General features: G+C 56.2%; 1 protein-coding gene across 3 annotated transcripts in view; it reads right to left on the bottom strand.

The window, feature by feature from the left end:
- The window catches only part of BRD4 (bromodomain containing 4), a 59,180-nt gene that overhangs the window by 23,262 nt on the left and 8,845 nt on the right, over nt 1–27,073 (bottom strand). For all 3 annotated transcript variants that reach the window (XM_035308710.1, XM_035308709.1, XM_035308711.1), the window contains exons 2-9: nt 22,123–22,214; nt 13,577–13,693; nt 11,635–11,953; nt 10,220–10,357; nt 7,904–8,039; nt 3,379–3,662; nt 2,477–2,836; nt 212–340 (exon numbers count right to left, since the gene is read on the bottom strand). In XM_035308710.1, the coding sequence (XP_035164601.1) occupies nt 212–340; nt 2,477–2,836; nt 3,379–3,662; nt 7,904–8,039; nt 10,220–10,357; nt 11,635–11,953; nt 13,577–13,596 (1,386 nt within the window). In that variant the 5' untranslated portion in view covers nt 13,597–13,693; nt 22,123–22,214. The remainder of the gene's footprint in view (nt 1–211; nt 341–2,476; nt 2,837–3,378; nt 3,663–7,903; nt 8,040–10,219; nt 10,358–11,634; nt 11,954–13,576; nt 13,694–22,122; nt 22,215–27,073) is intronic.

Raw genomic sequence — 27,073 nt, forward strand, 5'->3', positions numbered from 1 at the left:
GGCAAATACAAATCGGGCTGAGTCAGCCCGCTCCTATCGCTTCCACAGCGAGATTTGCTTACCACACTGGCATTTCTTTATGGCTTTTGTTATTTTATGTTATTTCTTTACGTTATTGGGAGGTGATGCACCTATTGTGCCGGAGCAATTAGCAAAGGAAGGCGCGGGCACTCACCGAGAGCTGGAGGTGGCCGTGCGACGCGGTTCTTACCTGCAGTTTCCGTGCCATCGCCACCACCTCGTGATCGGCGGGGTTGTATTTGTAGCAGTTGGAAAACATCAATCGCACGTCGGCTGCAAATTCCTGAGCATCTCTGTATTCCCGGTTCTCCAGTTTAGACTAGAAAGGAGGGGAGGAAAAAAAAAGAACTTTCAGCTATTAAGGGTGTAAATGCAATAATCCAATTAAGTGAACAGCCACAGCACCGGGGCACCCGTGGAGGCTTTGGAAGCCTCTCCCTGCACTGGAACAAATAAGGAAGAATCGCACCAGGTTGACCAAAAAATGGAGCAGACTGGGGGCATCTTTAAGGCTAACTCAGGGTGTGTTCAAGAGGGGACGACGTGCTCTTCAGGCCCCCTTCAGATGACGACTGCTGGTGCTGGATGCATTAGAAGCAGCACTCGCAGCCAGGATCGCCCACTGAACCCTGGCTCTGTCTGACCTACGGGCGCTAAACCTCCACGCGCGCCCCCAAGGCCATTTCTTAGCAAAACCCAGCTCTGCTCAGACGGATTCCCTGGAAGGAAGAGCTGGTTGTGCTCAGGAGTCACCTGAAGAAGGAGCTTAGTTCGAGGCTAAGACACAGGGGACAGGATTCAATCGCCAGGGCCGCTTTTTGGGGTTCCCAAGCTCACCATCTAGCCTCCCTATCCTGGAAGAAAGCCGACCTCTGCACAGTGGGATGCCGACACCTGACCTAGGAGGAGCCAGATCTGCTCTAATGCCCCCGGCAGAGGCTTGAGACGATGGTGCTGCATCCAGCCGGGAGCACCGGGCGACGCCAGCTGAGCGCAGAGGCTTCCCGAGCCCCGCGCAGATCTCACACCCTCTCTGGGAAAGAGGGGCTGAACTTGAAAACAAGCAAGCGGTGAAAGCCGAGCAGCTGTCTCGGTGATGTCTGCCAAGGGTGAGCTCAGACAGGCGCACGGCGATACCACCAGCGCTCCGTTTGCAGCGCTGGGGGGGTCTGCAAGGCAGCCCTGCAGCCTGCTGTCCATCAGAGGGCAAGCATCCTGAGCTACAAAGCTTCACGGCTGGAAACGAGCCTCTGTGCATTACTGAGTGGGACGTGAGCACCAAGGTACGAAGCCAAGGAGCATGAAGATCTTGATTTATCAACACTTCCCTGCACCATCTGCTGATTGACTTGGTTTCTGTCCGCTGGAGACGAGCACAGCCCCGAGGGCTCGCTCGCTGCTCTGCCGCGCTTGCCAAGAGGGAAGCTGAAGCCGATGGCGCGCTTGCAGAGGGGAAACATCTGGCCACCGGCGCCCGGAGCAAGCATCAGCAATTCATTTCACGCAGCCAGGTGGCAATTACTCCGGGCAGCACGGTATGTGCCTATCAGCCCGGACCGTGCTTGCGTTACTGAGCCAAAGCAAAGAATTTCATAACGCGTTCCCAAGCTCTGGCTCGGAAAGATCCCAAACGCGAGGCTGGAAATGGTTTTTGCCACTGCAACTCCTTCGACGGAACGGAGGGGAAGAGAAACGTGCTCCTAAGTCACCCTTCAGCAAAATGGTTTGAGCGCAGCAGCGAAGGAGGAGCTGAAATCCCCGCACGGACCTGGCGTAACCCCAGTAAGGAGAAGGCTGCGGGAAGGAAGAATTCCCTCCTCTCGCTGGAAAACGCAAGCCCAAATTGGGTGAAGCAGGGCTCAGCCCTAAGCTTTAGCTGCTTACAGGTGAGTTCATCCCAGAGCTGAGAAGTAAAAGACTTGTAAATAACCAATTAATGCTTCAAGTGCAAACGTGGGTTACTCTGAGGTCACATCCCTAAAATCCGCGACGCCAGCCCATCGGCAGCAGAACCTACCTCTGCTAACAGAAGGCTGATTCAGCCAACTTCAGGAACACGGGCCCTTATTTTAAGAGAAGAGAAAATGTTTTGTTTTAAATCCAATTCCCTTATCAGTGTAATTTATGCTCTCTGAGGCCATCTCCTGGGCTAAGAACAGAAAGCGTAGATTTAGACAGTCATGGAAATTTTCTATAAAAACAAAACAAAACAGGCAGGCGTTTCCTAAGAGCCCTTCTGGAAGGATGATGGGTTGTGTTTGTTTGTTTTTCCCAATGTCATGATAACAGGCAAATAAGAGGGACCGAATGTACGAGAAACCGAGGGCCGAGAAAAGCCTGGCAGACATCCGAAGGCGCTGGGTGCGCACCCGCCGGGAGTCGTCGTCGTCTCCTGTGTGATCCACGCCCCGCCAAGCCCCCGACCTCCCCACACCTCCCGCGAAGCTGAGCTTACTTTGATCGTGCTCAGATCCATGGGGTGTTTAATGATATCGCAATAGTCGTGCAGTCCCAGTGCTTCCACATCCACAGGTTTGTAGAAGGGCCAGGCGTAGGCAGCGTGCTTCTTGGCAAACATCTCTTTGATGATGCCGCTGCAGTATTTTAACTGCTCGGAGACTTTGCTACTCTTCTCCACCATGTGCTGCTGGGAATCTGGGACGTCCTTCTTCGGGGGCTTCACCGGCCGGCTGCTTTCCCTCCGCGGCCCCAGCTTGGTGGACTTGGGTTCAGCAGGCAGCGATGATGATTCATGAATTGGGTCTATGGTCGTCGGTGTCGTGGTGTCCGCTTTCCTCTTCACTCCTTTTTTCGTCTACAAGCAAGAAAGAAATCAGGATTACCAAGGGCCGTACGCTGTCTTCGACCGAGCTGGGCTCCTCGGAGCACGACTCGGGCTCGAGCTGCAGCACGGAGGCAGCGCTACGGGGTGCAAGTTGGGAGGCTTTCCCGAAATACTCGAGATTCTGTCTGCCTGCACCGAGCTCTGCAGAAAACCACGCGGATTAGCTCCGTCGTACCAAGAAAGGTCAAGAGCGTGAGTCACTTCAGTAAGCTGAGATTTTGTCCTGAGTCACGTAGGGCTTAAATAAGGAAGGTTTCAAGAGGGTGAATGCTACGCGAGGCTGGGCGGAATTCGTGCTGGCTAAGAGGGGTCCCCACAGGCTCCTTTTCTACTCAACAGAGAGGAGGAAGCCTTTTCCGAACAGGAATATTTTGACCAAATTGTGGCCATTTGCCTTAAAATGAAACTCCGGTGGTGGAGACCTGGCACGGACACCGGCGCTGCAGCTCTTTCTACCCAGCTGAGGCACCGAACCACCCCGATCCCGAGCCACGACCGTGGGAACCACTCACCTTCACGGGCTGAGCGGGTGTGGGGATGACGGGAGGGTGAGGCTGGATGGGTTGGGGGGCCGGGGCCGGCGGAGCGGGGGCCTGGGGCGCCGGCGGAGGCGGCGCAGGAGGCTGAGGAGGCACCATCGTCATTACTGGCATCTGGACGATAAGGTCGGGGGTGACAGAAGGGAAGGAATGAGTCGTCTGCGCGGACTGGAGGTTCTGCTGCGGAGCCTGCGTCTGCGCCGGGGACGCCGCCTGGGTCGCATTCTGTACCGTCGATGATCCTGGCTTGGATGTCACTGCCAAAAGAAAAGAAAGAAAAAGGGTTGCTTCTCTCTTTCAACTTCATCGCTTTAACGGGAAAACAATGTTTCATAAGGAGCGCTCTCGCCACTTAAATAGGATTGCTCGTTAGATAATTAACACTTTGCAGATCCTGTTCTTGAGCAACCAAGTCAGGGACAAACAATCGTCACGTTTTCCTTAATGAGAAGTATTTGTACAGCTTGCTAGGTGAAATGGTGAAGAAACTCCGGACCTAACTGTACCAAAACCACTTCAGCAAAGGACCAAGGACCAGGCCAAGGGCGTACTCCTCTCTTCCCCTTCTTACAGAAGATTTTGGGGAGGCAGGGTACGGAGCTGAGCGTTATCATCCTCCCCTGCCTACCCTTTTGTCCTAGGCAATGGTTCCTGACTCAAATTTTGGAGCCAAACCGTGCTCTGTTATCGAGAGCAGGAGTCTCGTACCGGTTGGTGGCTTAACAACTCCAAACCCCTTCCGTCCTGGGGGAATCTCTCCCGACAGCTAGCGAGCAAACTCATCACTAGATCCCATCAAACATGGGGCAACCACAGAGGTTCAGACACCAGACAGGAAAGGAGGAAACTTCAGCGCTGGCCCTGGCACCGGGGAAGACCGGAGCTGCCATCTCTTTGCAGGGCACAGCTCCCAGCAAGTTTCCAAACTCTCTGGTGGAAGGCGTTGCAAAACGCCCTCCGAGCGGCAACGCTTGGCCGGGACGCAGCGCGAGACGGAGGCATGAGCGAAGCCAGATCCAGCCCCACGTCCCCAGTCCCAGACTGGGTTTTGGCTGCTCTCTCACCAGGGAGAATCTCCCGCGAGGGATACGTCAGCGGGTGCTCACTGTGCCTTTCGGACCACCCAGCAGACCTTCCCAGGCCGTCCCCAAAACGCACTTGTTAAGAAATGAGCTGCAGCCAGACCTGCTCCCGGGAGCTGCAGCGGCCGCGATCCCAGCGGAGAAACGTTGCGTGGTAACGGGCTCGATGCTGAGCTTACATCCACGAAAAAGAAACCGCAGCCTGCTGGCAGCATAACCCTGGGAGCTTTCAGCTCCTGGCAGAGCGATGACCACGCTCCTGTGCTTTGCCAGGACCAGGAATGGGCTCTGGGATGCTTTGGGAAGCGACAGCGCGTCCTCCAGCGCATGTGAAATGCACAGATAGGATTTGAAAGCAGCTGGGCAGCGGTATGCCCAGGTAGAGCGGACACGATTCGCCTCCTGCCTTGCACAAGTTCCTAATACAAACGGGTGAAGTTCACAAAATCCCTGGTGGGCATCGTTTTTCCAGCACGTTTTGAGCTCCCCGGGCAGCGGGCGTGCTTGTGAATGTGAACAGCATCAGGAGCACAGGGGCTGCCGAGAAAGGTCACGGCCAACAAAGCTCCCGAGCGAGAAGGGTTTCTCCTTGCACACGCGGTCAGAATGCGGTAACAGGGCAGAGAGAAACGGGGGAGAGTGCCAAAAACAAACAAAAAACAGCAATAAAAAAATCTCAAATGCAAGCGATCGTGTCCGGGTCTCATGGAGAAAAAAATCCATCCGTCAGCTTCCGAATCTGCTCCCCGCGGCCAAGGAGCTGCTAGCAGTGAGGACGTGTTAGTGGCAAGCAGAGGAAAACTGCGAAGGGAAGGAAAAACGCACAAAGCCCCGACGATTAAAGCAGTTCCAGATGTTACAACTTGGGACTTTTTTATTCTTTCGGTGTTTTAGACAAAAAAGACACCTAAGGTAAGTCCCTCCGGTACGGAAAGACGACAACCAACAAGCAGAAGAGGCTCAAGGGACTGAAGTACTGCTGCTGATGGCACAGAAGCACTTTCTCTTCCAACAGCTCCCCAGGAGGGGGTTCCAGAGCAACCCCCGAGGTCGGACTTTGGCTTCTACTCACCCCCGCACCCTCTGAGGGCTGCCCACGGAGCTCCCTGGGCCGCCACTGCTGCTTTTCGCTCGAAACCTCCAAAAACAGCCCCATCGATCCCAACACCATGGGTCTGACAGCAAGGCTGAGGAAGGACAGGGACGGCCGCGAGGTTCACAGCACAAAGCATTCCGGAAGGGTTACGGGACGCTCGCGCAAGCTCACGGACAGTAAATGAACCAGGGCAAAGCAGCTGAGCAGCTTTTTGGTTCTCCTGCGCGTGACGCTTTGATAAAGCCATCGCCTCGGCATCGCGCAGCGGTTTTGGTTAGAGAAATGAGGATGGCACGAGGTCGACATGACACATGTTAACTCAAGAGCTGGATCTCCAAACCAAAGTGAACATGCTTGCTGATGGGGTGCCGCTGAGATCGGTCATGGCCGGGATGCTCTCAGCCCCGTTATGAACGAGCCGGCGCCTTCGCAGACCGAGGTGCGCGGCGCGGCCCCGCAGGACGGACGTCTCGCTCTGCCAGCTCCGCGTCGGGAAGAGACTATGGGTCATGGGGGGTAACCTTTGAAGCTGAGCTCTTGGGGTGAAGTTATGGCCAAAAATGAGCTAATGAAATCCTGGAGGTGTAAACAGGGGAACCCGGAAGGCTATTTTACCTCTGCATTTGGCACAGTATTCTAGCAGCAGTCACATCTATGTCCCGTTATGGTGTCCGCAGTTATTTATGTGAAAAACTGGAGAGGGTTCATGGAAGAGCTGTAAAGGAGGACTAAGAGATTGGAAACATTCCTTATAGCGAGAGAAGCCGGTTATTACGGAGAACACAGATTTGAAAACACGCGAGTCTTAAAGCGGAGACAGCGGTTCAGGGTTTAGAGCAGAGGCATATTACGAAAAACACGTAACGTGGCACCTAGCTCCTCAAAAAGGAGCTAGTAGAACTTTGAGAACTCCTCAAAAAGGGCCAATAGAGATTTTTTTTAAGTTTTTTTCTCTATTTTAGATGTTTTTCTACAAGACAGACTTGTAAACGAGGCGGTGGTGGTACTACTCTTACACGCTACGGAGCAGGCAGAGGACTGGACTGGATGAGCACAATAGCACCTTTTGGTCCCATAATTTACTAATCCAGGAAAAAAAGCTTCAAAAATCAAAAGAAACCTAAATCGGTAAGTCTTAAGACGTACACAAAGCCACAGAATGTAATTTTATCGATCTGTACCTTTTAAATGGCTTTCGACGTGCTGCGGTTCAACTCTGTGCAGGGCCTCAAGCGCTTGGGCTGGAATTTCACCCCGGCTGAAGCCCAGAAAATGGGACTAGCCCCTAAAAAAGGGCTCAGCTGGGATTTTAGGGGAGCAGAGGCAGGTCTGCACGAAGCGAATTCCACTTCAGGGACTGGCGCATGTGGCAACGCATCCTTTCAAAGGACACCGAGTGAGTTTAGTGCCAACACACGCGGGACGTCCACAGTCACCGCAAAATCAAGGAACGAGCTAAGAAAACTGCGACTCGAAGGAGTCTGCGTGTGAGCAAGGAGGACGTCAGCGCCTCAGGATGCTTGCAACTGGTTCCCGCTGCTGCCCGCAGGATTCCCATCGCTGCAAAGCCTTCGTTTCCCCGAGCCATCAATCTTTAGCTGCAGCTTCTCATCATCGTTCTCAGCTCTGCAGTCACCGATTCTTTTCGGACAGAACGCGGCTCTGTTTGACAACGCTGAGCGCATCCGGACGTACACGGAAAGCAGCGAAAAACGCAGCGATCTGATCCGGCAGCGTGCGTGCTGCTCGTTTACTTTACCAGCTGTCATTTACCCTAGAGGCACTGCGAGTGGTATTTCGTAATCCCCCTCAGCCTCCTGCCCGTACAGCTGAAATACTTTTGACTCTCGTTCTCAGCTTTTCACCTCGCTGGGCAGGCGGGGAACAACAACCTCTCACCGGTCCCAGCCACGCACGTGCCTCAGCAGTGCTCTGATGGCTGCCAAGGCTGTCCCCAGCACTCCTCCGCCCCCAAAAAGGAACGAAGCCACGGGCGAGGGAGACTCGAGACACTGCAAAGCCCTTTTCACCAACAAGAGGCTCGCGCACACGTGCAAGAGCCTTGGGTGGCCGCGCTCCTTCCCCCCCCAGCTCGAGATCCTTCTCGAGGCCCCTGCTCCACGGAGCGAGGCACCCTGCGAGCATCGATGTCCGCAGCCAGCCCGGGGAGCGCTGGTGGGCTTTAGCCCCTCAATTAAACGCCCCGATTGAAGCGGGATGAGCCAGGCGTGTACGCGGGGACCCGCGCTCACGACACGCGGCGTGGAAGCGAGCGTGGCTTAACGGCAAACGCGATGCAACGGCAGGGCGAGCAGCGTACCTGCTTCCTTCCGCGCGCGTCCTCTTCCTTTTGTCTGGGCTATAACGATTTCCGTTTCCTCCTGGGTCATTTCCGAGATTTTCTGCAGGAAAAGCTTTTCGAGAGCTTCTGCCATTAAGACTATGTCATCTCCTGGCTGGATGAACAACAGAGACAAGCAGTTAGGCAAGGCGCACCTCTACAGAGAGAGGACTGCTACAATCTAAACAAATCAACGTTGCTTTGAAGATTTTGCTCGTGCTTTTCTCCATTTAACATTAATTGTAACCACAAATTAAAAAAAAAAAGAGAAAGAGAAACGTTTCAGAACAGCTTTTGTGAGGCAAAGAGATGGGAAACTCGGGCTGCATGCCGTAATCCTTACAGTTTCCCAGCTGAGTCATTCCTGGAGCCTTCTTTTAGAGCATCTCTACCTTTCTTTGCACTGTTTCCGTTGGGATACTGCCCCGAGTGTCAACATACAGACGAGTCCTTGCCCTGAAGCACTTTAAAGCAGGGGACAGGCAGGGAGCTAACACAGAGCACACCCAGATACACTCTGGAGTGAGCCGACCTCACCTGCCTGCAGCACCGACTGCTTCCTGAGCGGAGGGAGGAGGGCCAACGGAGGGGAGGAGTGGGAAAAACAAGCACTGGGTCTCAGTCTGAGGTCTTTTTGCCCTGTTCTGCTGACAGCGAGAAAAAGAGGCAGCGAGGGAAGGGCACGAGATGAGAGAACAAGAGCCTGGATGGATGAGATGATGATGAACGAACGGCTGCTGGTGTCAAGAAAGGGTGACACCAAGAAAAGACGGCCCCGGCCCCGTGGATCAGCACAAGGACGGTTAAAACCGCGCTTGCCGACGGGACAGATTGGCCGGGGGAGGCCCATGGAGAACCAGGAGGAGCAGGGATATCAGGCAGAAAACAGGGAAAACGTGGAAGTGTGGGCGGCAAAAAATAAGGAAGCGTGTGTGAATAACCTGAAGCCTCCGAGTGCCCCATTCAAGCTGCATCGTGCTGGCTCCGAGCAGGAAAGACAAAACCCAAGGGAATGATTTTGAAGGAGCAAAACATGACCCCCAAAAAACGTTAAACCCAAAGAGAGTCAAACATGCCCGGTAAGGTAAGGGTCAGAAGCTGTTATGTGGTTAAAGAGGGTGTGGGTGGTGAGCAAACCTGGAGAAGTGGCCTGTAGCAGTCATTATGGACACCAGAGATCACTCTGGATAATCAAGGATGGAGCAAAGGAGCCACGGGAGCTGCTGCCATTAGCACTTCTGCTAACGACGGGGCACTGGGAGCAAAGTAGGACAAGGTCTTGTGCAACGTTTCTGAGGGGAGGAGGAGAAAAGGGTCAAAACACGCAGGGGTGAAGCAACAGGGAGAGGCTGAGGGCCAGAGACAAGACCTGGGAGAAACAGAAGAGCAGGAACCGAAAGGGAACTGAGCCGCTCAGGCAAGCCGTGGGAAGGAGGGGGGCAGGCAGGGAACGCTGGAGGAAAGCCTGGCGCCCTGACCACATCTCCCTGCCTTTCATTTTGAAGCCAGCAGTAAACTTGTGGTTTGCATTTGCTGTTCTGGTGTCACTGAGCAGGGTAACGAGCTGCCTCTCCTGTGCTCCGAGCAGCTGACATCTGCCCTGTTCAGTCTCGGAGAACCTGACGATTCCCCATCTTTGTGGAGTACCAAAACCACTCAGGCTCCGCTGCCCACGCCACCACTTGTGGCAAAAACCCCGCTCGAGATGCTCCTTCCTGCGCCCCAGACGTTTGCAAAGCCTTTCCAAAGCTGTTTCTCAGTCTGGAAGGGAATCTTCCACGGTGCAACACGAGGCCGGAGCCAGGCACGGCAAAACCCAACTGCACCGCTCTGAATATCGATGTTTTTTTTTGTTCCCCACCATCAGACTTCAGCGTTTCAAACCGCCCAGATGGCTTTTTAACAAAGCTACAGAAAATAAGGAGGACAGACAGACCTGCAGGGCTGCTTCCAAGTATTTGTTTGATCACAATTGCGGCTCTGCTCAAGTCATATCCCAAGAAATAAGTTTCTTTTTCTTTTTTTAAAAAGCCATTTGTAAAACAAACGGCAGCTGATCATCTCCACTAATTCTTTTGGGAGGGAATGCTGCTAAGCCAGCTCTGTCCCTGCCTTGCTTCTCTGCAGAAGACAGACGTGCCCGAACTGCCACCAGCTTAATCCCCTTTTTCTGAAGAAACCGATCTCGGCGTTCCCTTTAAGGACCATTAAAAATACAAATGCAAGCGTTTCTGAGCTGGTACAGTGAGAACGGAGGATTCCCCCAGAAAATACATTTGCGGGAACTTCTCGTACCTTATTGTAGATGTAGCAATTTGTAAACATCGTGTTGAAGTCCTGGATACATTCTTGAGCGTTCCAGTAGTAGTTATTCTCCAAGCGTTTCTTTATTGTTCCCATATCCATAGGAGTTTTAATAATCTTGTAATAATCCTGCAAAGGGCAAAGAGGTACGAGTCAGCGTGGCACCCAAACACATCGCCACCACGGAGGCGAGACCTCGACCAGCTCAGCACTGAGCCCACCTGGATTAGATTCTCCAAACCCAGCTCCGGCACAGTCTGGGTCCCTCCTCGATTATTCTTTAGCCCCCATCAGCTGATTTCCGGATGTGGTTTATAATTAAACATTAGGCAAAGCCCCAGAAAACACTTCTCAGCCTGTATCCCTCTGCTCTGGGTAGGAAAAGGTGAACACGGGCTGGCAGCGGTTTCGCTGTGCTGTCCTCCAAGGCGTTTGTAACTCAGCACAGCGGCCTCACTGGCGAGTTAATTTACCCCGCAGCAGAAAGAGGCACAAAACGCACAGAAAGGGGGGTTTGGGGCTCCAATGGAGCCGAGCGGTTTCCCCAAATCTGCAACGAATGACCCTGCGCAACAACAGGTCACACGCCTGACGCGGTAACAGCCGGAGGAGCGAGGAGATGAGATTCACTTCGTGCCTGTGAAGCGCATGCAGGTAACACACGAGGTGTTTCTATTTTAGGCATCGCGTTTAGAAAAAGGGGCTCCGAGTCTGTTGCTACAGGAGCAGCGATCTCTAGATGCAACCGTGGGATTGTTCCCACCGCACAGGAATTGCATCGCCCGATGCTCAGGCAATGGATCATGTATTTAGTACATCTTCAAGGTAAAACAGACGAGGAGTGGGTGTTAGCGTAGCAGGTTACAAGAAAAAGAGGCACGTCGTACAACGGAAAGCTTCTGGAGAGGAACAAATCTCCTCGTGGGAACCGACAGGATCCAGACGTGCAGCGGAGAGCCTGGCGTGATTTCCTACAGGAAGCTGGCTCGAAATTGTGCTTTTTGCTGGCTCCTTGGGTTCTGCCCTCCAAGTCCTCCTGCCCAGGAGGGACAGGGACCAAACTGCACCAGGCACACGTGGTGGGGGCTTCGGGACCAGCAAGGCAGAGCCCGAGCTGTGGGATTTATTGCTTAACGATCTTTGGTGCCTAACGAGGAAGGGGCAGAGGGCTGGCTGGTGACCTGGCCTCAAACATCAACTGGCTCCTGACACGTTATTCCTACTTTCCCCTCCCTGTCCCAGCCGAAGGACTGCTCCTGATTGCGGAAGCCACACCGGGAGCTGAACCACCCCAAGTCTGGCCCCTCGGGGCTCTTTCCTTAAAAGATTTGGGACGCGCGCGGTTCCGTTCCTCCCCCCCGTTAACGCGAGGGGCAACTCGGGCTGCTCGCTCAGCCTCTACTTACAGGGAGGTTCAGCTTGACAGCATCCACGGGCTGCTGGAAAGGCCACGCAAACTGGTGCTTCCATAGCGTCTTGAGCACCACCTTGAGCAGGTACTGCAGCTGGTTGGTCTGGCGCTTGGGCTTGTTGGGGTTGGAGGTCTCCGGCGGAGGGGGGTTGACGCCGACTGTGCTGCCTTGCTGGGGTTGCGCCTGCGCCTGCGTCGTGGACATTTGGGTGGCTTCCAGTCCATCCCCCATCACCGGCAGGTTTCTCAGTCTCGTCCCGGGGCCGCTCTCCGCAGACATGCTATTGATCCCATTGCATTCCTCACCAGACACCCTACGAAACAACGGCACCGCACACGGGTCACATCCTGCCCGGCTTTTACAGCGAGGCACTGCTTCAAAACAAACCCCGAGCTCCTTCGGGAGGCTAGCTCGGGCACCACGCGCGCCTGGGGACAGTGGCACGGTGTCCACGGGCACCCAGCGAATCAACTGCATCAGGGTTCTGTATCCTGGGGTCATAATGGGCATTCTGAGGCGTGTCCTTGGTTCCTGCCCGACCCTCAGCGAGGGCTCCGGAGCGGCCACGGCCTCACTAAACCTTCTCAGTTACGAGGCTAAAACGAGCACAACCCCCACCAGCACTCTGCAGGTGCCCCAGAACACGGAGTTTTGGCTCCGGCCAAAAAAAAAAACAGTTGTTTTTTGAAAGGTTTGGGTCGTCTGCACGAGCAGAGACGTTAAGGCAGCGCCAGCGAGCCTTTCGTTACGGCTCCCCGGCTGGAGGAGCACAGCACGATGCGTTTTACCCCATTTCAGTTCAGGGGAGCGCCGCAGCTCCTCCCCGCTCCGCCACCACGCTGGCTCCCCCCAAATTTGCTGCTCGATTTGTTCTTTGAAGCGAGCGTTAAACCTCCCCGGCACGCTTCAGCTGAATTACAGAGCAGGCAGACCTAGAGCACGCTGCCTGCCTGAGGTAGGGAATTCTAACGTCGCCCCGAAGACCAGAAAGTTGGTAAAAATTGGTAAAAAGACGTTTCTGCTGACTCTGAGGCATCCCTCCAGGGACAACGCTTCCCGTGCACGTAGCCAGAAGTGACAGCAACGTCACGCTGGGCCAACGTGGCACGCTTTAAGCGATCGGAGAAGACAATAACGCATTTTGTGCAAGACTGAGTTAAATGAGAGCTTTGTTCACGGGTTTCGAGTGACACCTGGGGAAACTGAGGAAGGAATCGTCAGCCCCGGGGCACGTCTTTGCTCACGGGGCCATAAAGCGCTTGCTCAGTTGGGTGAGGGTGGACTTTTTTTTTTTTTAAGCATTCCTCTGCCAGCCCTGTGCGGTCTGGAGAAGCTGCTCCGCGCTGAGGCCCCAACTCGACTGAGCAAACCTCTGCACGTTTGCTTCGCCTCGAGTATAATGCTCACAAGCAGCATCTGGCCCTGTTTTCTGATGCCACAGCAGCCCCCGTGCCTCCGGTCGTGGTCTGGACGTAAACGTGGCCTCCGCAAGGACCACAGGCTCCAGTTTTGGGGCCGTGAGGAAGCCGAAGCATCTCCCAGCCAACACGCTGCCCGCGGGCCCAAGCTGTGCCCTCTGCTCCCCTGGGATGTGGCCCTGGTGGCGGATTTTGCCGCGCAGATCCCAGGCGTCACATCCAGCGAGCTGCTGGCTCAGCTGTCCTGGGAAACCTCTCGCTCTGAGCTTTGGTTGGCACCCGGTTTTCCTCCCCAGTTACAACGCGGACCCATCTCGGGGGAAACCTGACTCAAAGGTGACACGATTCTGGATGCGATTTGGGTTTTCTCCTTGCCAAATTCCTTCCGTTTTGCTTCTGGGTTCGTGCTGATCCCTCAGGGTGGGACGCGAGGGTGGCGTGGGGAAGGAGTGAGGCACTGTCCCCGTCACCCAGCAGCCAGGGGAGCCCCTCTTTACTCACTGCATGGGCCACGTTACCTTGTAGGATACATTGCCATATAACTTTGCCCCAGAAAATGATGCAGAGTCAGAAGTTGCGTGGCTTGTCCATCTATCTTCCGTGGCTCCAGGCACAAATGCCTTTAGATACCGGATCTGAGGAAACAAAACAAAGCAATTAATCCGAGGCACCAGCGGAAGGCATCAGAAACGAAGGCTACCTCCAGAAAATGTGTTTTTTTTAATACAAATAGCCCGGTTTTGGCTCTCAGCAGGGCAGAGGAGCCCCCGCAGACACCTGGGTGTTCAATCACTGCCAACACGAGACACCTACACGCAGACGAGGAACGGGGCGCTGCTGTTTGAGGCTTCCCCAGGCGTCCGCCACCTTTTTGGGAAGCTCCCTCCCCAAATTCCTCGCCCCAAGGCCTACCACCAGGTGTCTTCCTTTTGCTCCCTATCACACCAGCTCCCCGAGAGCCAGCTGTCAGAGGAAGGATGTTTATTTTTATTTAAAGGCAAGGGAAAACACACTCTAACTGGTTTAATTTCTTCCCGTTCCACTTCGGAGACGCTAACCGCCCGTCGAGGCAGTTCAGCGTTGCGCCCGGTTCAACTCTCCACCTTTTTCGCTGCCTTCTTGCTGACTTGAAAGGCGCTGGCAGTCTCTTCTTGGGAACTACTCCTAAGGCACCAGTGCCTTTTTTTAAACACTTGAGCTGGAAACGCACCGCTTTCCACCCTTCCTTTGCCCTCTCTCAGCACCGAGGGATGCTTTCAGCCTCTCCTCTGTGCGGGCGGTTACGTTACAGCTCTCCTCTCGCGTTATTACCCCAAATATCACAGCACCACCCAGGCTGCTGCGTGTGGTCAGGGTATTCCCAGGTCCTGCTTTCACCTCTCCCTAAAATAACGCAGCGACCAGGACAGGGAACGTGCTCGGACCCAGAACACCGATGCTGGAGAGCTGAATGCAGCCCAGTACCCGCAATGAACCGCCAAGAGCGGCGGGAGGGAGCGCGTGAACCCCACCTCCGCCATCCAGCGAGGTGCGACCCGCGTTCCCGCTGATAAATTGGGGCGATAGAGGTTAAACAGAGGACGAACCCCCTGACGGATCACCACCACGACGCTTCGTGGGCGGGAAGCCTCGCTAAGAGGCAGAAGGCCTTACTCCACGTTGCGCCTTCTCGGTGATTTATGGCACGGTGAAAACCCGGAGAGATGATTCCTGCGCCCAGAGCACCCCCAAAAGCTTTTCCTAAATAAAGGTGGGAGGAGACGAGGCGAAGCACACAGCAGGAAAAGCGGTCCCGAGCACTGGATGGCTTTACGGGAAGGGTTGTTTCAGGCCAGTGGATGAGAATATCGCAGGCAGCTTCTCCTCCCCTCGCTTTGTGCTTATCTGCTCATCGCGCATTCCAGCCCGATTTCCCCGAAGCGGGGCAGATTGCATTTCATCGAGATGCTATCGGGCGCGGGGCGCCTCGAACTCGGGCAGAGCGCGCTCCCCCCGAGCCACGTGGTTGAGTTTGTTGAGCTCTGGCTGCAACAAACCCCATTTTCTGTCCTCCTCCAGCGGCCCTGCGAGCCGGGACGGGGCTGTAATGGGGCGCGGGAGCCGGCAGAGGGGAGTGCCCGGCTGCGCCAAGGCAGGGATCCAGCTCCCGGGGAAGGGTTTTCCTCCATCGCCCACCGCCGAGCGGAGAGGATGGAAATTGTTCCGGAGAATTTAGGCGCTGGGCAGGAGAAGGAAGGCGGGGAGCGACCCCGCACGAGGACGAAGCTATCGGGGAGAGGCAGGGGTCCAGAAGCAGCCGGCGGAGGAAGGCAGGAACGCTCCAGGAGGTGTGGGGGGAACCAAAAGGTTGGCAAAAGCTCGGGCAGGGAACAGCTGCGCAGGGCTGGGGTGGCAGAAAAAGGCCTGAGGAACACCCCAAGCGGTGTAGGGCAGCCGCTCCAAGAGGGCAGCAGAGGCAAGGAAGACGCTGCCGCTCCTTATCCGCGTGCTGCTGGTGTGGGGAAGGGCGATGGCTCAGACCAAAGCGAGAGGCGGGCACTGAACAGAGGGGGCAGGCCCAGGAGCAGGACGAAATCCCAAAGGGGTCGCTCCTGTTACGGCAGTGACCGGCCCCAAAAACGCTCTGAGACCCACGCACAGGGCAGCAGGGGGCAAAGCGGAGCCGGCAGGCTCCCGAGCGCTTCCCCTCCCTCCTCTCCTCCTAAACAAACAGGTCATAAATTCAGCTTTGACAAAAGCCCCAGAGAAACGAGCCTTGTAAAGCAGCAGAGCGACTTTGTAGGTTTTTTTTTTTTACGGGGGTTCCTCTGAGGCCATCAGCCCACCCGGGTGGGTGCTAGGGAAGCGGAAAGCGAGCTTTATTTTGAGCGGTGCCTTCAGGAGGAAGGCGGAGAGGCAAAGCCCGGGCTGGGGATGAGCACCCGGTCACAGCGGCCACCCCAACAACTCCCTCCTGGGGAGCTCAGCGCCTGCCCCAAGGAGCCCAGGGGGTCAGGGCCGGGTTTCTAACACCAGACCCAAGGCTTGGGGCTAGGGGCAGAGCAGCCCAGCTCTGATTTCAGGTGAACAGATGCACTGTGAGCACCTTTAGGTGATGTGTGAGGTTTCAGATGTCCCCCAGTGAGCAGCAGCAGGAAGGCAGCGCCGTCTCGTGGGGCAGCCCACTGCACCAGGACGAGCTGGAGCGGGTTGGGCACGGAGCAGCGACCGAATTTGAGCCTTAGCTCGAAGGGGAAGGCGCAGCAGCAGGAGCCCGCGCCCCCTGCTCTGGTTTCAGGCTGGCTCCTGCAGGCTTTGTTCTCGGCTGGAACCGCACATGACGGCGGCGTGACTCACCCCAAAGCGCTGATTCACCGCCGGCACCGGCGCACGAAGCCGGGCTGCAGGGCGGCAGACCCCGGAGCCAAGCAAGCGTCCCTCCAACGCCGCGCCTTATCGCTCCCGAGCGATACCAACGCTGTTTTCGATACCAACGCTGTTTTAAAGCGAAAAAGGGTCCAGCTTTCAGCCAGGGGGATGCCGAGGAAGGGAATTGCTGGAGTTAAGCCAATGTTTAGAACTTCTGACTCACGCCCAGCCCAAGCCCCAGCCTTCAGGACAGCTTCGCTGCAGGCACGCACACGCCCCGGGGGGGTGTTGCAGGGAAAGCACAGAGAGAAAATAAACCAGAGGAGCAAAGGCGCGGAGCGGCGCGCGGGGGAAGGGAACAGCAAGCTGAGATGCAGAGCTACAAGGCAGGGTTTGGGCCGTACGACGAAGCCCAGCCCAGGATGTGCTACATACGAACGCAAAAGAAGGCTGGGCTGGAAAATCCAGCAGCTGAAAGGAATAATGGGAATAACGATGAAATCCGTGGGGGCCAGCACTCCCTTCAGTTCTCACCCTGCTGAGCCAGGAGGAGGGGATCAACACGTGTATTTACCTTAAATACACAAAAGGGAAGGGAGAGAGCTGAGCTTTACCAGCATGGGGCAAGCTGGATGTTTCCTAACTCCCCCGTTCTTCGCTTTACAGCCTCCTCGAGGCCGTTTTCAGCCTGGTGCGTTTGACATCTCCGCAAACGCTCTTTGAACGCGCGCGAGCGCAGCGGCTTCCCCCCCCTTTGGGGCACGGATGCTCAGCTGCTGCTGCTGTTATTAAAAACCGGGCTCCTGGTGCCCAGCACATGCTGTTCCCTGCCAAAACCATCTTCCAACGAATCAACGCTGCGAGTTCCGGCCGAAAATCCCTGAGATGCGCTCCCCCGGCTCCCACGCTGATAAGTGTTATTTTTGTTCCCCCTACGTGCAGCTCACCGAAAAGGGGGAAGCTCGGATGGGAGAGCACTCGTTCCTCAAGGACCTGCCCAGCCTGCGGAGGGATTTCTCCCTCCCCCCCTCCTGCTGCATCTCAAAGCCGCGACCAGAGCCAGTGGCAAGGCTCCCGCACCGCAATTCAGCGGCAAACTTCCCCGGGCAGGCAGCAACAAAAGGAGGGAGCCGGGCACGCTGCAGAGGCCTCGTAAAATGCTGATGGAGATGGATTGGGACCACGCCTCCCACGTGGCCACCGGGCTGTTCCACACTGCATCCGTGCGGTGCTCCAGGAGACGCCGAGCGGCCCCGTTAGGAGAAGCAGAGCGCCCCGGGCTCGGCCACGACGCCCCCACGGGGGTCGCCCCGCGGAGCTGAGGCTGAAGAGGCTGAGAAATAAAAGCAGTAAAAGGCCAGCTTGGGAAAGCAGTGAGCTCCTACAGGTGGGAGGGGTTGGAAAAGAAGTTGGGGTCTGGGCTCACACCGAAACCACTCGACTCCGCAGGACTCGATGGGGAAAAGGGAGCAGGGCGCTGGCAAGCGAGGGCTGGGGAGTAAACTGGAACCACACCAGAGCTGGAAGAGGGCAGAAGGCCAGGAATTACGTCTCTTTGGGACAAGGAGCAGCTTTGAGATAAGCCTCTAGCCCCATCAGAAAATTCACAACAAAAGGAAGAGTTGAAGTGAGCTCCAAGGCTTCTTTCCAAGCCTCCAGTCTCTACTAAGGAGACCCCAAACTTCCTACACAGGAAAAAGAAATCAAAACCCATGGTTAGTTTACCAGACGTGGATGTTTTTATTAAGCAGAAGGAAAAGAGAAGTAGTTCTGCTCCTCTCACCTCCGCTCGTGCCTCCCAGCGAGCGTTTTTCCCCAAAATAGAGCACCAGTTACGTGCCCGAGGCACTGCCCCAGCCCACGAGTGCTGGTCGTGCCCTGGAGCCCTGCTCCAGCCCTGCCAGATGACAGAAACGACTCGCACGGGGCCAGGCGTGAGCGCCACGACACCCAAACCCCTGTTTCAGTTTGGAAACTGGTTCCCAGCATCGTTCAGAGGGTGAAAGCCAGAAGGGGAACAGGCCTGACCTCACCCTGCAACACTCGCACCGAGTAAGCGAGGGTTTAATGCCGTGACTCAGCCCCAAAGGCTGATTTGCAGCGAGGACGCAGGCACACGAGAGTTTTCTTCCCCTTTTTTTAGGGTTTTGCTCTCTCTGAGCCCAGGAAGGGGATGCACAACTGATCTGACAGGGAGAGCCCCTTACAACCGGGGGAAGCTGCCACTGCCACGGCTTCTTTCAATGCTTTAGATGTAATTGCCCACCTCAACTGATATCCCAGCTTGGACGTCGGAGGAAATCCGTGCTTTGCGTGGCAGCTGGTGGAAGCAGCGCGTTTGGTGTTAGCCCAAGGTTTTGGGGTTTAGCCACCAGGACCCTACAACCGTAACGCAGAGCGCTCTTGAAGGCAGCTCTGAAAACATCCCCAAGATAAATGCCACGGGTTTTATAAATGCCGGAGGGGTTCAAGCAGGCCAGGACTCCTCGAGGCCGCAGCGACATCCACCTCATGTGCCAGCAAGCGAAATCAGACTGATTGATCCCAGGAATACTCAGAGCCAAATCCCCGTGCTCCTGGTACAGGTGGGGAAAAACCTCGTTCTCTTACCCCTGCCTTACCGGTGGCTTCAGAAACACGCACGGTGCCGTCAGAGCAGGCTGGGTTCCGCAGCGGATTAACCAAATCCGCACGGCGGGCGTCCTCGTCTGACCTGAGCTCAGCCCGGCAGGCCGAGAAGGAAAGGTTTGGAGCCTGCAGCTCTCCCACGATCACCACGACCTTATCGCGGAGATCTCCGGATCCCTGCGCACACCCGATCCAGCAGCTCCCTTCTCACCTCCTCTGGTCTGCAGCGGTGCAGGTTCCAGAGCAGGAAGCACGTTCTGGGCAGCGAAGCACGATTTCAGTGAATTTGGTCGCATCTGGGAGTTTGCAGCCCTTCTCCTGGAGGAGCTCTGTGCAGCTCCATTTCCACAGGATCCCTGCAGAAACGCGAGGCTACGAGACCGCACAGTCCTCACGCGACAGCTTGCGGTGGACGTTGGCTGCCCTTTGTAACTCCCAATAGTTCCAAGCCCACCTCGGCTATAAACGAGGGAGGAAAGGAAAAAGAAGAATCCACTGGAAGTTAATTCAAATTCACGGCAGATCTGCCCCACTTCAATTACGCAATCTGTGTCAGTGGGGAAGCACAAATAGGATTACTTTTCCATCTGACCGATTTAGGCAGCTGGGGAGAGCGGCATTCATGCCACCAGGCAGACTGCGTTGTCTGGAGCCGATCCAGCGGTCACGCTGCAGGAGGCTGTTATTAGCAGCCCTAATCCTCGCTCGCACCCCGACGTGGGCGCTGACCTCCGCGGCTACCTGGACGGACGGGTGTTATTTGAGGGTTTCCTGCTTCATTTCCCAGCTCCTGGCTGCCCGAGGTGCCGGCCGCTCGCATTCGGTGTGAGCTTCAGGGTCGGGCGCTGAATTGCTCCGTTCGGGGCCCTGAGCGCGGCAGGTTTCACCGCTGGAAGAGATTTATTTCTTCTCGCGTCCCAAGCGCTGGGGATTCCCCTTCTGTTCCAGGACGAGCACGCGACAGGAACCAAAAAAGACCTCCCTCCAGTTTGTTCCTCATCGCCGCGAGCCTTCGCCTAGGCTCAGCCTTCCGTGAGATAACACCAAACCCGCGGGGGCCCCCACCCAGCACCACGACCTTAAACACCCTCAGCTTTTTGCGCTACGGCTCCCACACGCCGAGCACCGAGGTCCCTGCCACGAAGAGCCTCCAGTCTGCTGGAGGAAGAGGAAAAAAGAGAGGAAGAGGAAAGCTTTTGCCACACCTGAGAGGTGACCAGAGAGGAATCAGCTTTTACTGAGCTAGGTTACACCAACGACACGTCCAGCAGCACGCATCCAGCCCAGCTTTTGTCACTTGTTTGGGTTTCGTACGGCGTTAGGTTCCCAGAAACCTCTCCAGGGTGGATGCTCGAGCAGGACACGTGCGTGGCAAGCAGGCTCACAAACACCGGCGCTTCCAAAGGAACCGGAGGAGAGATGGGGCGTTGGGAAATCGAGGTGATGGCTCGCAGCTGAGAGCTTCCTCGCCTGCAGGGCCACCAGCATCCTCCTCAGCACGGCAGGCTCCGCGCCGCTGCTGCTTTTCGCTTCCACCACCCCTTAGAGCCGAGCAGAAGCGTTCCAAACGAGCAGGCTGCGTTTGGGACGGCCTCACGATTTTAAGGCGGTTTTTGGGCCGCGCTGCTGAAAATTCTCAGTGAATATTTTATCAGCTTTTTTCCTGGCTCGGCGCGGTTACATATTTGAGTTTACAACTCAAACAGATCCTCTTTGCACCCACGTTCAGTTACCAAGGCGATTCTCTGGACGGGATCCATTTGCTCCTGAAAATGAATGATCCCAGCAACCAAAAACGTTTGTGAGAAGCGACTGCGTGAGCTTGTAAACCAGCACCAGGGGCTCAAGAGCAGAGCTGGACTGCACGGACAAAGACCCAGCACGGCGAACCAGGGCGCCCTCAGCACCACCAAGTGACAGCTCCTCCCTCCATCCCCCGGGAAGCCGAGCCCACAGCTCAGGAGCGGCAGCTTTTGCCCGCTCCGCTCATCCCTCATCACCAGTGCTGGCGTGTGAAGCACCCCACAGACAGACTCCAGGGAGCTGTTATTCCTCCCCTCCAGGAAAAGGAGGAATGAAGGAGATGCGACGCCCTCTACATAAGCCTAGCCTCTACAAGAGCCGTTCCTTTCCTTTTCCTGGAAAGAGCGAGGGTTTCTTTTTCCTATTTTCCTTCTTGCTGTCCGCTAGCAAAAAAAAAAAGAGCGGCTCCAAGGTCAGAGCATTCGCAGAACGGCTGGCACGCGTACTTAAAACATGGACTTTCCTACAGGACACTCGAGCAAGCCAATCGCCAGCCGTGCCCGGGCCGTGGCCGTAACCATACGCGACTCGCGGTAAATATTCCTCCCACTCCGACTGTGCCAAAGTATTCAGGTGTCAAAGCCAAGCGGGAGCTTTTAAAGCTGAAGTCACAAAACAACAATAGTTGGATACCTGGGGTAATTTTCTGTTTATTACCGAGCGTTTTGATGGCAAATGACCAGAAACAAAGCGCTGCGGGGAGAGGGAGCTCTGGGAGAAGAGGCACCGCGAGGCGTTACGGCTGCGCCCCGTTTTCCTGAGCCAGGTGGCACAGAAACCCCGAGAGAAGGACCCCAAAACACCCAGGGGAGCAAGAAGCAGCCGGTGTGGGCTTGACGACAGCCACCGGCCTCGCTCAGAGCCGTGGCGGAGAAGCACGAAAGGTGTACGGGTACACGAGGGGAAGCCAGATACCTCCAGGATGCGTCTGATGTTCTAAAATGCCAGAGAAATGGCCAAAGGTGGGTAATTCGGAGTTACGGAGCGGCTGGGGAGCTTCTTTACGCCCTCACTCCCTCCTCACAGCTCTCTGCTGCTCCTGTCCCTCCTGCGAGCCTCCTCTCAGCGAGGTGGACTGAAATCCCCCCAGGTAATAAAGCCACCGGGATGGAGCCTGGCCCCGCGCCACCACAGCTCCTGCTCTGAGCTCACCGCCACATCAAGCTTCTGGTCACCGTCACCGCCCCAGAAGGGGCATTTCTGTCCCCAAAACACAGGAAATTAAGCCACACCTTGCCACCCCCCAACTTATTTGTGCAGCAGTGGAACTTGCTGCGACGCTTACCTTAAATCAGTCGACCCTTCGAGGTGTCGGGGACTTCTTCACCAGCTGAACCCTCTGACCTTCATTTTTGAAGCTACTACCCAAAGAAAAGTCTGTAAGGGAAAGAAACGGGCGTTACTTCAAGCACATCCGAAACATTAACTTGCTCTCGTCACGCAGCATTTATCCCTTGGCTTTCGGTCTCCAGTTTGGGGTTTTTAAGGAAAAACCAGGCGGGTCAGGGTAAGCAGCAGCCGTTTGCAACAGCACGGACGTCAGGATCCCGAGGAAAGGCATCGTGGCGCAGGCACGGACGGGGCAAGGAACCCCACAGCCCCCAGCCCACAAGACTACGGCCCCAACTCGCACTCTGGGGTCCCGGCGTGCCTAGAAATGGGATCGTGTTCGAGTTGACCAGCCCCACACACCTCTTCTTCAGCCATCCAGCCAGGAAAGGCTTTGGGAAAGGGTCGAGATTTCCCCAAATTAAACGAGTAACTCGGAGATTGCTCAGCAAGGTCTTGCCGGTCCAAAAATCCCTTTCTGGGTGTTGAAACCAGTTATTAAACTGCTGATCAGATGCGTGAGCTGCCAAAGCCTGGGCTTGCTGCTCGCAAGGAGCCTGTAGCCGCAGCACAGCACCGGCACGAGATGAGCAGCAGCTCCCGTGTGCCGCCACCACCTTTTCACGGAGTTTGCCCCAAAAATCCCGCAAACAAGACTCCGAAGAGGACCACAGTCGTGACCAGAACCCTTTAAACATCCCTGCCACCCGTGAAATTCTCTGAGGGTGACGGGAGCGAAGCACTGGCCAAGCAGTGGCCCTACTGAAAGCCACCCACGAGCTGCTTCCAGCAGCTCCTCGCCCCCATCGTCCTTCGTGCACCCACAGAGGGGGTACCCTAAAAAAGTTCTATCACCAAGGACATTTTGCTACAAAAACAAGGCGATTTAGAAGGCCGGTGTTATCTAGAGGACGGTCCGAGCTGGAGCCCAAGGCGCAGTACTGAGGTCCCCCTCCATCAGGATAAATCTGCATGCACAGGTTCCACGCGCAGGCGGGCGATCCCGTTAACTCGGGGCAAAAAGGTTTTAGCTGTGATTAACGCAGACACGCAAGGCAAGACGCGAACAAGAGCGGGGCGTGATGGTTGTCCCAAAAACCAACACCAAAACAACCAATAAAAGCAGGTTTTCCTCCTAAAGAAAGGCTAAGATCAGGAAAAAACCTTCACGATACCAGCAAGGTACTCGTGCACTGTCAAAAAAGAGTTGCGTTACGAAAAAGCGTGCGTGAAAGCCGCAGGAATCACCGTGCCAAGGTTTAGATCCTTCCTCCGAAGCTACGCAGATCTGCTTTCCGCTAGTAAAACTGCACGGGTGAACCTTTAACCACCTCAGCTGAGGGCTGGAGAGCTTGGAAGAACAGCGAGAGGCATTTCCCTGCGATGTCCGAGGTGAAATCATCATCTAGCAGGCCCACGGACGCGAGGCAGCAACTCCTCCCTCTTGATTCCAGGGCGACACCGGCCCCAGACAAGCCACCCCGTTAGCAAAACGCCTGCAGGGAGCACCCGAGCGTCCTAGAAATGGAAGGTTGTGGTGGGGACCCAACACCGGGAGCAACCCAGGGACGAAGGTGGAGGAGCTACTGCCCCGCTCGCTGGCTCAGCGATGCCCTCGGTGCTCTCCTAAAAGCTAAATTTCTAAATTTTTAAGTTCCTTCAGTTCCTAAGGGAAGCGGGTTTTTGCCACCACGTTTCCCAGCTGGGAGGAAATCCGCCCGGGAAGGCGAAACCACTCACCTCGTGCGGAGTTCGAGGTTCAAGCAAACCTTGGTGGCTACGCCGGGTGGATTGACGGCAACGCCGGGCGTCCCGAGGCTCGCTGCGCCCCGTAGGTGCAGCCACGTCCCTGGGGTCCCTCCTCTGCTCCTCAAACACGCACCCGGCCAGCGGCAAGCACCGAGGATGGGCTTTGCGCTCTTCCTTCGCTCGCTGCGATGCCCTACACGCCTCGCTGCGGGGCGAGGAAGGCTTTTGGAGAAGAATCGGGGCGGCAGAGCCTCAGCACGGCCACGTCCTTCAGCTGGAGCATCGCGGCCAGGCTGGGGACCGCTCCTCAGCTCCGCTCCTCGAGTCTCTTCTCAGCCGGGAGATCACAGCTCGTCCTCCTGCCCAAGCAGACAGCCGAGGCTCCAGGTTCTTGCCCCAGTGGGACAGATCAGCACCGGCTCGACCCACAAGGCCAGCCAGCTCCGCGTCAGTCAAAACCAACGCCCCGAGCCGACGTTGTGCCAGAGGAAGTTTTATTTTGTCTGGAGACTTATCTGAAGGCTGCTCGGGCAAGCGAAGGCTGCGCTCTTCAGGATTTGTCAGGCTCCGGGACAAAAAGACAGCTGCAAACGGTCACAAGACCCCAAGATCTTCCACGTTCTGCACTTGGATTTTGCTACCTCACGCCGCTGTTAATGCACAGGCGTTGCCTTACCGCAAAGAAACCCCAGCAGGATTTCCAAGTGAAACGCGCTGGGCCTAAATTCACATTACATCGCCGCTTCCCGCTTCTCTAGAACGAAGAAATGGGGGAAAAATCCACCTGAAACAAGTCTCCGAGCAGCTCCTGAGCAAAAGGGGGAAAGAGTTAACGCGTGATCCAAAGGAAACCCACACCTTGATGCCACCTGCGATAAGCAGCACAACACAAACTCCAAGGTCACGCAAGCGTTGGGTCCAGATGCGCAGCTGACGCCAAGCGCGGCGTGCTTCGGGGAGCGAGAGGAGCTTGTCCTGTTTTGCAGGGAAGGCGGCGTTTCGGTGATGGGTCGCGGTGTTTCTGCCCCGAGGGAGGCGTAGGACACAGCCTGGCTGTTCCCCGTGCTGCTGGTTTATCTTCTCAGCCCGCAGCACGCTTGGCTTCCGCTTGGCCGGCGTGAAGGCTCGGTGACGGCACCGGGTGGCTCAGCTCCCAAACCCGAGCAGCTCCTCCGCCGAATCCACCGTGCTCCGCTGCCTGCGGGATGCTTCTGGAACGGGTTTTCTCCTCATCGAGGCTTTTCATTTCCTGCCTGCCTGGCCGAGGGGGCTGACTTCAGGGAACGAAGCCTCCCGCATGCTGTGCTCCCGTTCCTGGTGCCTTTTTGGCCCCCGACCGGGCTGTTCCCCACTCAAAACAAGAAACGAGCATGCGGGCAACCTGGCCGCGCACCTAGCTTGAAAACAACCGGAAAATAAGGCTGCAGTTACAAAACCACTACAGGTACAAGACACCAGGAGGACCTGACCGAAAAGGCGGCTGGCACCAAGCTGCTTGGCCCCCCTTTTGGGGACACGGAGCAGCGAGTTTTTGGGACGATGCACCTGGATCCCAGATCTCCCTTCGAGCCACTACGCCAACAGCGCCAGGACCGTGCAGGCGATGCCAGCGGGGGGCTGTGGGCAGGGCTTGTCCTAGGAAAAGCTCCCAAAGCAGCCAAGCCATCAGCAGGCGCTGCGAGAAGCGGACGTTAGCGGTGCCTCGGCTCCTGGGCAGGAGCCCGGCTCCCTGCTGCCATCACAGACCTGCAAAGCGCTCAGAAACCCGAAATAATCACTTTTTAAGGTTTTAAATGAAAAGGCACCCGCCTGAGGACTGCGCAGAAGGCCGTTTGCAGCAGCCTGTGCCCAGCAGCCGGGTTTTGGTCCCAGCTCTGCCACAAACCGGCCGCAGTCAGGGCGATGCGGGGTGCGAACCACGAACACCACGCGGCCCTTCTGATTCGAGAGCAAACACCGCAATTTTCCGCGGCAGGAGCGCTTCACAATGCCTCTGCAAGAGAGCTGCTCGCAATTTTGAAGCGAGACAATACCTGGAAGAGAAGAAGAAAGCAGCTGTTTCAACAGACCCAAAGCGAGGGAAAAGAGCGGCACGGTGACAGCCCGTCACGCCAGCTCGCTGCCCCGAGGGGGGAATTTCTGGTATTTAGAGGACGGGGACCGCATCCGCTGCTGGAAGAGCCGAAGGAGTTGGACTGGATGATCCTTATGGGTCCCTTCCAATTCGGGATATTCTAGACTGGGCTACAAATTGATGAGGCTGGTGGAAAAAACGACAGAATTCAATCTTATCCTTCTGTGAAAGGGAGGACGCGGCAGGGCGATGCTCCGTGGCCGGAGTCGAGGCGAGGTTCGGACGCAGCGGAGCCCTCGACCCAAGCACGCAGCTACCCGGCGCCCCACGCGAGGTGATCCTGCCCCAGAGCAGCCTCAAACGAGCAGGGACCACCCTATGGGGTGAACACAGAGCTCCTCCTTCTCCCAGCCCCTTAGGGCCGAGGCTCTCGGTGGTTTCTATGCCCCACATGAAGCCAAGCCCTGGGGCAGGCGCGGAATTTGGGCGCTCAGAAGCCTTCTCAGAGCAGGGACCCATGTCTCACCCTCAAGCCTGAGAGGACAAACTTGAGCCCAGCAGGCCTGGCAGCACCTGAGAGTTACGACACCGATGTAAGAGCTCTCGACACGCCAGGTACGAGATTGCCCTCGGTCACCAGCTGCCTACTGCCCCCCAAGCATGTTGTAGCTTGTAAAATGCCTTTAAACAAGACCAATTTCACCTCAAATCCTTTAACTAGCGGTAGGAGACGCCGGGTACGCAGCTATGGGAGATCCACGGGCTGAAAGCTCAGGCTGTGAGGACTGAAGGAAGCAGCATGACAGCGAGAGACAGCGCTTCCGAAGTCTTTGTGCCTGGAAAGTGCTCGTGTCCAGAAGGCTCCAGGCACTGCCTTCCCCCCGCGCACCCTCACTGCTCGCTCTCGAGCTCAATTTGACGCTGCCGAAACCGAGGAGGGCAGAAACCAGCGAAAGCTTACCCGAGATCGATGCAGGGCACCCAGCCATCGGCCTCAGATCTTCAAAGCACGCAAACCTCAACCACAGAGTGGAAGTCACCCGCGCATCTCCGGAAGCATCTCGAAGCGCCATCGATGAGGCGA

The sequence above is a fragment of the Oxyura jamaicensis genome, chromosome 30 (genome assembly GCF_011077185.1).
Source record: "Oxyura jamaicensis isolate SHBP4307 breed ruddy duck chromosome 30, BPBGC_Ojam_1.0, whole genome shotgun sequence".
NCBI classification, from domain to species: domain Eukaryota; kingdom Metazoa; phylum Chordata; class Aves; order Anseriformes; family Anatidae; genus Oxyura; species Oxyura jamaicensis.